The sequence below is a fragment of the Penicillium canescens genome (genome assembly GCF_028828765.1).
Source record: "Penicillium canescens strain IBT 15451 chromosome Unknown utg000009l_segment0_segment0, whole genome shotgun sequence".
NCBI classification, from domain to species: domain Eukaryota; kingdom Fungi; phylum Ascomycota; class Eurotiomycetes; order Eurotiales; family Aspergillaceae; genus Penicillium; species Penicillium canescens.
This window is the reverse complement of record NW_026703971.1, coordinates 1,485,853-1,496,801: the sequence shown is the minus strand read 5'-3', so window position 1 is coordinate 1,496,801 and position 10,949 is coordinate 1,485,853. Positions and strand designations below refer to the sequence as shown.

General features: G+C 50.5%; 6 protein-coding genes across 6 annotated transcripts; 4 read left to right on the top strand and 2 right to left on the bottom strand.

Annotated features, from left to right (window-relative positions):
* Positions 1 to 1,769: 1,769 nt before the first annotated feature.
* Positions 1,770 to 2,820, bottom strand: N7446_011974 (retrotransposon gag protein; the record flags this gene model as incomplete). Its single annotated transcript, XM_058520716.1, has 2 exons — positions 1,770 to 1,940; positions 2,002 to 2,820. The coding sequence occupies 2 exons, from the start codon at positions 2,818 to 2,820 to the stop codon at positions 1,770 to 1,772; spliced, it is 990 nt and encodes a 329-aa protein (XP_058367002.1).
* A 2,367-nt stretch (positions 2,821 to 5,187) lies between these two features.
* N7446_011973 (uncharacterized protein) lies at positions 5,188 to 5,769 on the top strand (the record flags this gene model as incomplete). Its single annotated transcript, XM_058520715.1, has 1 exon — positions 5,188 to 5,769. One exon carries the CDS (start codon positions 5,188 to 5,190, stop codon positions 5,767 to 5,769), a length of 582 nt encoding a protein of 193 aa, XP_058367001.1.
* A 441-nt stretch (positions 5,770 to 6,210) lies between these two features.
* Positions 6,211 to 6,614, top strand: N7446_011972 (uncharacterized protein; the record flags this gene model as incomplete). Its single annotated transcript, XM_058520714.1, has 2 exons — positions 6,211 to 6,435; positions 6,456 to 6,614. 2 exons carry the CDS (start codon positions 6,211 to 6,213, stop codon positions 6,612 to 6,614), a joined length of 384 nt encoding a protein of 127 aa, XP_058367000.1.
* Positions 6,615 to 6,771: 157 nt separating this feature from the next.
* Positions 6,772 to 7,232, top strand: N7446_011971 (uncharacterized protein; the record flags this gene model as incomplete). The annotated part of the gene is made up of 2 exons (XM_058520713.1): positions 6,772 to 6,837; positions 6,927 to 7,232. 2 exons carry the CDS (start codon positions 6,772 to 6,774, stop codon positions 7,230 to 7,232), a joined length of 372 nt encoding a protein of 123 aa, XP_058366999.1.
* Positions 7,233 to 7,399: 167 nt separating this feature from the next.
* On the top strand, positions 7,400 to 7,850 carry N7446_011970 (uncharacterized protein; the record flags this gene model as incomplete). Its single annotated transcript, XM_058520712.1, has 2 exons — positions 7,400 to 7,445; positions 7,540 to 7,850. The coding sequence occupies 2 exons, from the start codon at positions 7,400 to 7,402 to the stop codon at positions 7,848 to 7,850; spliced, it is 357 nt and encodes a 118-aa protein (XP_058366998.1).
* A 1,400-nt stretch (positions 7,851 to 9,250) lies between these two features.
* Positions 9,251 to 10,564, bottom strand: N7446_011969 (uncharacterized protein; the record flags this gene model as incomplete). Its single annotated transcript, XM_058520711.1, has 3 exons — positions 9,251 to 10,228; positions 10,285 to 10,389; positions 10,460 to 10,564. The coding sequence occupies 3 exons, from the start codon at positions 10,562 to 10,564 to the stop codon at positions 9,251 to 9,253; spliced, it is 1,188 nt and encodes a 395-aa protein (XP_058366997.1).
* Positions 10,565 to 10,949: the final 385 nt, after the last annotated feature.

The following is a 10,949-nucleotide window of genomic DNA, read 5'->3' as shown; positions in this document are numbered from 1 at the left end:
CTTCCACAATTGTTTCTCGACCTTCTTCGAAATGAGCTAGTATCGGTGCATCGATAAACTTTTCTTTCAATTCTATGAATGCCCGTTGACAAGCGTCGTTCCACGTGAATAAAGCTTCTTTTCGCGTTAACTCGATTAAAGGTTTCGCATAGTCTGCGAAACGCGGTATAAACGAGCGGTAAAAGTTGGCGAATCCAATGAAACTCCGTACGTCTTTTACTGATTTCGGCACTTCCCATGATCGAATTGCGTCAACCTTCTTTGGATCAACACAGACACCCTGCCCAGCGCGGATAATGAAACCAAGGTATTTCACAGAGTCGCGTTCGAATTCGGACTTCGTAATATCGCATTGAAGTCCGGCATCCCGCAGTTTTCCTAGCACTTCGCTAACTTTTCGTTGGTGGTCCGCTAGCGAATCGCTAGAGTAGATAATGATATCATCTACGTATGCGGACACGAAATCGTCCAGATGTTCTTGTAGCACTTGATTGATATACCGTTGGAAGGTTGCGGGAGCGCCAGTAAGACCGAAGGGTGTTACGTTCCACTCGTAGAGGCCGTATCGTGTTCGGAACGCTGTTTTCCATTCTTCGCCTGATTGTACACGAATTTTATGGAATGCGGCGATAATATCAAGTTTCGTAAACCAGCGAGCACTAGCCATATTCCGTAAGGTCTCCTTGATCAAGGGTAGTGGGTATCGGTCTTTAATCGTGAGTTCGTTAAGACCTCGGTAGTCTACACAAAAACGTATTCCTCCACTAGGTTTTCGGACGAGTAACACTGGCGAAGCGGCAGGCGACTTGCTAACTCGAATAAAGTTCTTATCGAGTAGCTCTGTTAAGGTCTTTCGTAACACTAGTAACTCTTCTCGATTCATGCCGTAAAGGGGACCATAGGGCGGGGGAACTTCGTTGCCTAACGCGTCTTTTCGTAGTGGTATACGATGGTCGATTCCTACTCGGTGAGGAGGAAGTTGGTCCGCTAACTGTTGACTAAACACGTCTAACCAAGGCCAGTACTGCTTAGGGAGTCGCGTCTTCGGGTCGACTAGGTCTTTCGTTCGTAAGGCTTTCTCGATATCAGCTAGTGTTACTTTGCCGATTCGTAAGCGTTCCGGTTGCGTTTCGTTGTCGATAACCTGGTAGAGCTGGGATGCTGAGATATTCGTCACTCGAAGAGGTTTCATTCCCGGAGGTGCGATCGAGGGGTTCGCTCGATTCCAGCATCGGGTCGTTTTGTCCTCCTTGTCTCGAATGTCGAGATAGCCTTTCGCTGGCGAGTAGACACCCTTTACCTCGACTAGCCATGGGTTCCCGAGAATCATTGCGTCGAGTTGTCCGTAGATGACATACGCATAGACTCGTCCTTGTCTATGACCATGGATGTCGGCGTCAAAGTACGTCACGTACTCGATTTGTCCCTGGTTCCCTACTACACCGTCTAACGTTCGAGTAGGTATACGAATGCGCGGGAGGTCGAAGCTTTTAACGAGAGAATCACTAATAGTGGCGTAGCAAAGACAGCCACTATCAACCAGTGCTTGCGTTGATTGGATTCCGTTTAATTGTACATCAACTTTGAAAGGCTTCTCTTGTTTAAATAGCTTTTTCACTCCGTTTCGCTCCTGTTTGCGACTAACAACAGGAGCTACTCGTTTTCCGAACTCTCTTCGTCGTGTGATAGAGTGACCGCTCGTTGTCTTTCGCTTCTCCAACTTGTTTTCTTCTTTAGTGTCGAAACACTAGCGTTTTGGTTGCTTTCCTCTACCGCCGCTGTGGTGATACGAGGGCGTTGAAGTGCTTGTTGTGGTGGCTTCGCAGGTAATAGGGGGCATTGACGGATACTACATCCGTCCCTTCCGCAACGGAAACATCGACCTTCTCTCCGCCGGCATTCAAGTTCGTCCGGAGGGACCCATTTTGCTCGTTTTCCCGCTAGTTGTTGGTCTTCGCTAGCGTTTCGTGGTTGATTCGCCCGCTGATAGACGTTACTCACGGTAGTAGTCCGAGTGGGCGTCCAATCCATAGGATCGTATGTCGTTGCGCTACTATATCTACCTCTCTGGGGTCGGTTGATATCGAGGGCGTCCCTATCGGTACTGATCTCGTGTAGGCGGGAGATCAGTCCTATAAAAGTGGCGGGTATACCGCGATTCATTAGTGAATCGGTCATGGTTCGATTCAAGGATCCTAGCAGGATTTGTCGCTTCGCTTCATCGTGCCATTCGAGCGCGCCAGCGTCTGCGAATTCCTTTTCTAATTGAGGAAGGAACTTAGAGAACGGTTGGTCTTCACGTTGCCGTATCTGGTGAAGGCGCCTCGCTGCTCTAGCTTGCGAGTTCGGGTCTCCGTATATCTGCTCTAAGTGGTCTAAGAGCTCTTTCGCAGTGCCGTCGTTTCGCCGTAGTTTCACGTACGTTCCGGTGTTCTTCCACGCGAGTTTCTCTAAGCGAGAGAAAACATACGCGAATTGGTCCTGATCGTTACCGATAGCAAGACCGTCCACGCTTAGCTTATTCTCCATTGTAATTCGCCAGGCAGACCATTCAGTAGTGATACCAGCAAACAGTGCGGGGTCGGGGAGGCGAGCCCTCGGAAGGTAACCTCCAAGTCTAGTTTGTTGATCGGACCTTTTCGTAGGTTCTATCGTTTCACTCGTGATTCGCTGGAGAGTAGGGGTAGGTTCGCTAGGCTTTATCGTGCTCCGTAGCAAGGCCTCCAGTCTATCAATTCGTTCGTCTTGTGCTTGAATCGCGTTTTCTTGTGCTTGAATCACATTTTCTTGCCTTGCATGGTTTTGGGCAATTTGTTGCATTAGGGACTGGGCCCAATTCGGGGGCTTGATGATTCGCTGCCTCCCGCCATCGTTTCGTCTACGTCTCGTTGCTGTTACGCTATGGTTTCGCTCGTTGATCGCTTTAGCGGACTCAGTAGCACACGCTCTTTTTCGTTCGTTGATAGCGGTTCTCAGTGACACACGCTCGTTCGTTCGTCGGTCTCGTTGGGTGGAGAGAAGCTTTTGATATGTGAAGGGTCGAAGCAAGTCTTGATTCAAACTAGCTAAGCCGTCATGCTGTCTATCAAAAGCTTAAGGAAAGGACGTTCTACACGGCCATGCGGCGGTGTAAACAGATATGGTCACGTGGTCAGCACGTGATGTCTACGGGCCCTGGCCCGTTACATCTTCTCGGACGAGTGTTCGGTATAGCGAACCTCGAATTTTAGGCCATAATAGTGCTTCCGTACAACCTTGGAGGTCCTTCGAAAAGATATATGAATACTTAGGCTTACGTTAATGCCGCTTCATAAATGGTTTAGGCTGGAACCTAGCTAGGAGGTCGAACAGAATTATTAAACATAGAACGCGAAGATTCACCTAACGAAGGACACGAAAAAGTGGTTTAAATCTCAGAGTACACGTCGAGGGCTAGCCCGCGCACTCACCCGATTTAAACCTAATTGAACCGGTATACCGCTGGTTAAAAGTGAAGCTTTTTGCATTATTTCCGGAGCATATTAGCATGGGGAGATTGAAGACTAACTACCTTTATTGTGAAAAATGCCTGGTAGAAGCATAGAACATACTAGATCTGTCAAAAATATATGCGCTACTATTAAGCATAACTAGACATTTAAAAGCAGTACGGAAGGCTAAGGAGGATTATGCAAAATATTAAGCGAACTTCTCATTGTGCTATTATTAAGAAATCCTCGGATTTAATTATAATATTATAAAGCATACAGTGGTGGTGCTATATACTGTGAAAATGATATATATATATTTTGTTGTGATCTGAAGCTCGCCAAGCACTGCTAATGCTTGGCTGAGCAGCGCTATAGAGAGCTTCAGAGCACTTGGTTGAATGCATCAAGCAACGTGGCCTTTTCATAAAAGCTAGTGAGCTGATCACGCAATAGTTTCATGAAAGGCATATCGTATGCATTTGACCATTATAAATAGCTATAGAGAAGCCTCCTTCGGGAGGTAGACTTAAATCATCTCGTTTTACTGCCCATTGCTCATGCATAGTGCTTCTCAGACCATTGTAAATTACAACATATTTTGCATGGGGACCCGAAAAAGTGGTGGGAAGGGACATATGGAAGGGGATGTAACTATTATAAGGGAGATATAGAGTAAAAACGTAATATACTTCACTAAGAAATGATTACGATACTCGATGACGACATATAATAGAGATATAAAGGTAATTTCATAAGGGAAAAACTATATAAGAAACAAGTTATACAAAGGGGGGTTTAATAAAAATAATTCTACCTCCGCGAATTTAATTATTGAAATTGCACCACAACGCGAGAAGCTACGGCTTGCAAAATAAGCGCAAGTTATTTGTAATTTCAGGTTCTACATCTAATACGGGTTTCATACTGGTTCCGATAGTATGGCGCCTGGCCAACCCTTTCAGGGGGGCCGCACGAAAAGTCTGCACGACCACATCCAAAGCCAGGCGCATCCTTAACGCAAATCAAGACGTGCGGCAGCTGCTGAACTTCATCAGCAGCGATGGATTGATCAAGATCCCAAATGAGATACTCCAATACCTCAAAGGTATCAAGGGGCTCACCTAGGACCTGCTCAGACTGGGACGCCGCTTCGAACATTCATCCAGAAAACTGTGATAGTAAGCAAGACCTTCACACGATGCGAATCTCGACCACTGCAACCAATGAAGCCCGAATAAGAAGAGTGCTTTCCTAAGTAGTAGCATTAAAAAGGGCGACATGGCTGGTGCTTCCTGAGACCAAAAAGTCGGGCTTCATGGTCGTCGAAGTCGCCTTGCCACGTCTCGCGAATCGAGCCATTGAAGCCAACACAATTTGAAACTCATCGGTCGTCACCACGGTCTTATATGATCGGGCTGCTCCCTCCGTCAATGCCAGCCACACATGTCAAAAGTATGGCTACATATGACGGACCTGCTCTGGTCAACCTAAATGCGTCTAGGGGCCGGCGACCACCTCTCCACTGATTGCGGGGCAAGCAAGACGCCACCTTTATTGAACGCAAAGTGCGCTAATTGCGGGGGCCCAACACGCTGCATGGCCTAAGAGGTGCAAGGATTTTGTGGTGGAGCCGGAGAGGGTGCAATAGTTTGCACTGAAAATCGAGCGGTACCATTGTATCCCGGCTTACCTCTCTGTCTCGGATTCTGCTCCGAGGATGGCAGGGTCCAGTAGCTCAGGCTCAGGCTCACGGCTAGTGAGCTCGGATCCAACAGTGAGGGAAGCTGTCTCTATGGGTAGCGGCCATGGGGCGGCGAAAACTACCAACATGAACACTCGAAGCAAGCAAGCTTCCAGTCAGCGAACCAGCTCTGCAAATGGCAAAGCAGCGAAGCCGGCAGTCAGCCAGGCTAACAAGTTGAGCAAGCCAGCAAGTAAGCCGGCAAGTGTCGCAACCCCGGGTAATGCCACGAGCATTGCTACCAGAAGCGATGGCAGCCAGCCGACCGAGACTTCAGTCAGGACCCCGGACAACACGCAAACACTGGAAATTGCCGACGACTTCCTGATGGATATCAGCGAGGATCTCAGCCGTCCAGTACGACCTCACCCGGCTGGTATTCACCAGTCGATACACGCACCAATCATCTTCCGGGCATCTCGATCGGAGCCGGTGAAAACAAGAAGCAAGTCGCAGCGTCATCCCAAGCATCGTCGACTTCATCCGCACCGGTCCCAACCACAAGGACGAACTCTCAAGGAACCCGCCGTTATCATCAGCTCTAGCCGAGAAGAGTAGCAACGGATGGGTCGCGAGAAAAGCGACAAAATCAGCTTTAGGCAAGGAGAGCTGGCCTATTTTTGAATGCCCGGTCATACCACCCGCAACAACAAGAGAAAGCATGGTGAAAGCTTCGAGATTGACACCAATTATCTGAGCGAGCAGTCTAAGAAGCATCGCCGACGGCAGCGAGACTGCCAACGCCAACGAACCCGCTACCAACGCCGATTGGAATGAATAAGAGCTTCGCAATTATTCAATATAATGTGCACTGCTCGAAGGACGTCGTCATGGCAAACTTTCTTCAGATTCCCAGGGTTTTAGAAGAAGCAATATTATCGCTATTCAGGAGCGATGGAACATCCCGTACACCGACACCACCCATCGCCCAGCGAAACCGACACATGAGCTCGTTTTTCCACCGCCAATGAATGCGCCGGCGAAAGGACGCGGGTTTGCATGCTCATATCAAAAATAATCAGCCAATGGTCGTATCGCGCATGGGGAGACGCCCAGGAAGTAAGAATTGAGCGCAAGCTAGGTGAGCAAGGCGAGCTCAGGATCATCAATATATATAACCCTATCGGCTATATCGACATGATCGTGAAGCTTGAGGGCATCCACGGCAAGCAGGGCCCAGCAGCATTATACTGGGAGATTTCAATATCCATCACCCAGCCTGGGGTGGAGACGACGCAGTCCAGGATGCCAAAGCCGATGCTCTGATTGAGCTGACCAATTCGGCCGACCTGGACCTCTGTTTAGCACCTGGCACCATTACCCGCGATGAATCGAGCCATCAGACTGCTATCGACCTAGTTTTTGGCTCTCACGATCCATCGGAGGGCTTCCTGGCTAGCTAGGTTGCCACGAATGGCATGCCTACTCTGATCGTCTCCCAATACGTACTATACGAGCTCGACATCGATACACCCAGCACTGCGACAGCCAGCCATAGCGGCGTAACTGGAAGGCCACAGAAACCGCCAATTCGAGAAAGTCGTCGCAAGCAGCCTCCGCATGCCTCTGATGCGCCACCTCGCTACGCCACAACAAATTGACGACGCGGTGGACCACTTAGTGGAGGTGATCAACCGAGCTGTCGAGGAATCCACACCATGGGCCAATCCCTAATTTACTGACCAGTGCTGACAAGCGATCAAGACTACACGCAGGCTTTCTTCCCAGCACTGCAATCGCTGATCTCTCAGACATCAGAGTGTGAGAATCAGATCACTTTCCCACCTATTACTGAGCAACAAATGGCCGCGGAAATCCGCCGAGCACCTCCAAACAAGGCCCCTGGGGCTGATGGCATTCCCAATATGGTGTGGAGATTGCTGGCAGGCGAATCAGCCACAACCCTCGCGGTTTCAGGCCTCGATCACAGTGACGCTAAGAAAGGCTTGGCTGCGAGACTACTGCTTGCTGAAGGCGTACAGGCCAGTCGCATTGCTCGACACGCTCAGGAAGATCCTTGAAGCAATTATTGCCACTAGGATTGCCTGGGCCGTCGAGGAATACTGGCTGATATCTGAACTCACCTAGGTGGCAGGAAAGGGGTCTGTGGACCATGCTATCAGCCGAATCTCGATCGGGTCCATACTGCTTGGGGAATGGTCAAAAAGCAAGCATGCTTTTACTCGACATGGCCGGCGCTTACAACGTCTCTCACGAGATACGCTCCCAAAAGGGTGCGGCGATTCTGATCAGTAGACTTTCAAAAGCATCTTCACTACTGCGCTCTACATTGAGCTATTCTTGACACCAATAAAATTACGGCTACAGCAAATCATCGAGGAAACAGCTATTCGCATCCTTACTGGCCCACATTGGGCCTGCCCTCAGTCGGCGAAGGAGGGGTTGGCAAGAAAGCCGACCGAGCGGCGTCCTGGAGGATGGACCCCGTTGGAAGCGCTGGTATGGAAGAAGGGTCCGATCAAATTGGACAAGAAAAGTGGGGGAAAATGGGAGACAAGAATTGCATTCGTGCTGGCTCCATGGGAGCTCAGTGCTTTGTGGAACCCACGGAGGCAGCATTGGCGACTCACAATGCTGTATCAGAGGACCCCAGAGGAATAGCAATGGCAATGCCATAGGTCTCACCTCTATGGTGTACACGTACACTGACGGCAGCGGATTTCAGGACTCATTTGTGCGGCTGCCTCGATTTCCATGACGGTCGGAGTGAGAGAATGCATCTCGGGACTGAGGATCAGTCCACGTTTTATGCTGCCGAGCTCACCGGCATTGCAATTGCACTGGCGAGCGCCAGGGAAGACAACAAGGAAAATCCATCAATGATCGGCGCGAAGCGGACCACGGCTCGAGAAGTGACCATTTTCTCAGACAGCCATCCGCTATTGAAGCAGTCCAACACCCACAAAGGCCATCGGGCCAGTACGGAATCGGACTGATTACGACCACATACGGGCCCTTCGGCTCACACAAACGTCACAATTCGCTGGCAACCCGCTACGTTGCCAAAGTCATGCACGAGACCGGTCTTCTTGCTCAGTTTCAACACGTGGGGCGAGGATGAAGCAGATCTTGGAAACGGGGTCTGATCTTGCCACAGCAACAATTGAGTGGAGTCTTGATCGAGGAGAGTTTGATGAGTTGTAAGGAGAGGACATGAAGAGATGGATGGTGTATTCCACGCATTCTTTGTATCCAATGCATTACGGGTGCTCTGGATTCCAGGTTCAAAATTGTTGTGCTAGGTGTTGGAGTCTCCACCGACGAGCCCCGGGGTCTAAGTCGGTGATGTGTTCAACACTTTGGGGGTGTTAGGTTGTCGGTAGGCGATAAGGATGCGGAAGCCATTGACGGTAGTCCAAAGGGATCCCTTTTCTCCAAGGTCTAGTGCTACCGCGCCTGGAGGCCTGATCCTTTGCACACAGCTGATCAATCACCGATACACATTACCGGTCTAGCTAGGCTCTAACTAGTTAACATAACTTTGAAGGGTAGAAGTCTGTCACTTAGCCACCGCCTTGCAGACCTGTGGCCGATTTATCTTCTCTTCAGGCATGATCAGTAAACCGTGGTCCTACTGAGATACTGTTTACCAACTTTAGAAACTAGTGGCATAGGGGTTGATAAGCCGCTCTAGTGTGTTATGACGTGAATAGATAGATTGCTGCGCCTTCAGATAGTCTAGACTGTAGAAAATATACGCAAAGCTGTCGGAAACCATCCAGTATCGCTGTACGCCTCGTTTTGACGGCTATTATGACTGTCACAGTCACGCCAGAGAATCATATCCATCGCGAGGTGGCCTATGTCTTTTCGCCAAAAAGATTATAGACGCGCGCCGCCAACAACAAAAGACAGAAACAGTGTCCTCCTTGTGTCCCACCTCTATTTTCGCACTCTAAGAGAAAGTAGATGTGAATCAGCAGGTGCATATGCTGCACCAGGGACAACGTAGTCCTCGATGATTGAAAAGCCTGCACACGATCACAACCAACAGCAGGCAGCCATCTAGGGGCCTCGTCTAGATGACCATCGGCGTTGAAGGGAGCACCCGACAATTATCGTCATAGGTAGCGACATCGTCATAGGTAGCGAGGCTGGAAGTGAGGAAAGAGAGCTGCGTCGGAGATACGCCACCTGATGCTAGATAGCTACTATCTCCAGGCGATTGACTTGCCGACGGAGGGAATCGCCACTGCAAGACCATCTCATCCATCGGAGGTCGCGTTTCCGGGGGTGGCGTCCCCGGGCGTGATGTCTGCGGAGAAGTTCGCGACTGCCGGATGCGACAGTGTTTAGTCGTTGAAGTTTCCTGGCGCCCGTTTAGATTGCGGCCGAACATGATCTTCGGGCATTTTTTGCGCCAGTGCTTGCGAAGGACATCGACAACCTCATAAGCGTTCCGGCCATCCTGGCGCTTCCGTCTGGCGGCTGGCAGCACCTGTTCTTGCAGCAGTTGAATGATCTCCTCACGCTCGTGCCCCTTACTACGCGGATGATAGTGTGTCTCATAATCCGATGGAGCGCAGGGAGGAATGCAGAGAATAGATCCCAAGCCTCCAAGTTCCTTGCCCAGGGCCAGGTATTTGCCCCCAGCCGTTCTCCAGTCCCTTACTTGTTTGTCCTGCATCGATCCGGGAGAGACCAGATTCGCCTCGACCAAGAGTGCGATCATGTTGCCCATAGTGCCGGCGCACTGGATCCGTTCGTTAACAAACTCGGCGAGGAAGCACAGGAGTAATCGCCGGCGAATGGTATTGATTTGATCCTGTACCTCGATATGGTTCAACAGGCGGCAGACCGAGTCCAACATCGACGGCGTAGATCCGGCCGTAGATTCGGTCGTGTAATCGAAGAAGGAGTCCGGGTTGTCGGCCCATTTCCAGACTGTTTCCTCCGCTTCTTGGCAGAGCTCGAAGGGGGCCCATTTCTTCTCGCACAGGTTCTCGTAAAGACGGTTTGGTTTTGGTTTGGTTTTGGTTTGATCACCAGCCCACGTCTATTGTTACGGCTCGAACGTTTATTTCGTTTGATCACCTCTCTGATCACAGATACTTCGTCACAGCTCAATTCGTCACAGCTTAGGTCGAAAGGGGCTTGCACGCCTCCACGGAGCGCCATGTTCCACAGGTGACCGCACTCCGCCGCCGCGTCCGTAAACTATCAGGTCGGTCAGCATCCCAGGGTCGCGGAACCGGTGTCCTTCGTAGGGCAGGGCAAGGATGCATACCTCGATATCGTCTTTCAGCTTGTGAGCCTGACCGCGTCGTTGATTCTCTACCATGGCTGCCAAGCTACGCAGGCTGTTCATAAGGTAGACTTCGACTTCAGCCATGCTGTCGGTGGGCAGGAAAGGGGAGATGAAGCGAACGAGAGGTCGGCTGAGCGTGGAGCGGAGAGAGATTGTAATTTATATTATGGCAGACGCGGTGGTGTTGCTCGAGAGACACGTCTAGATAAGGCGATGCTTTTGGACGGTGCGCGGGCGCGAGAGACGACCGCCTCCACGAGTGGTCATCATCGTTGTGAGGTGTCGCGGCCACAATCCAGGGTCATCGGGTTACTCAATTGAGCGTGATCGTGCAGAAGAAGGGCTGAGTGTGGGTGTGGGTGTGAAGAAGACTTCCTGGAGGGGTAGGGTGGTCCAGGGGGTCCGCCACCGGATGCGATAAGTGATATCGGCTTAACCTTTCGGTACATTTCAGATGCCAATCTACAAG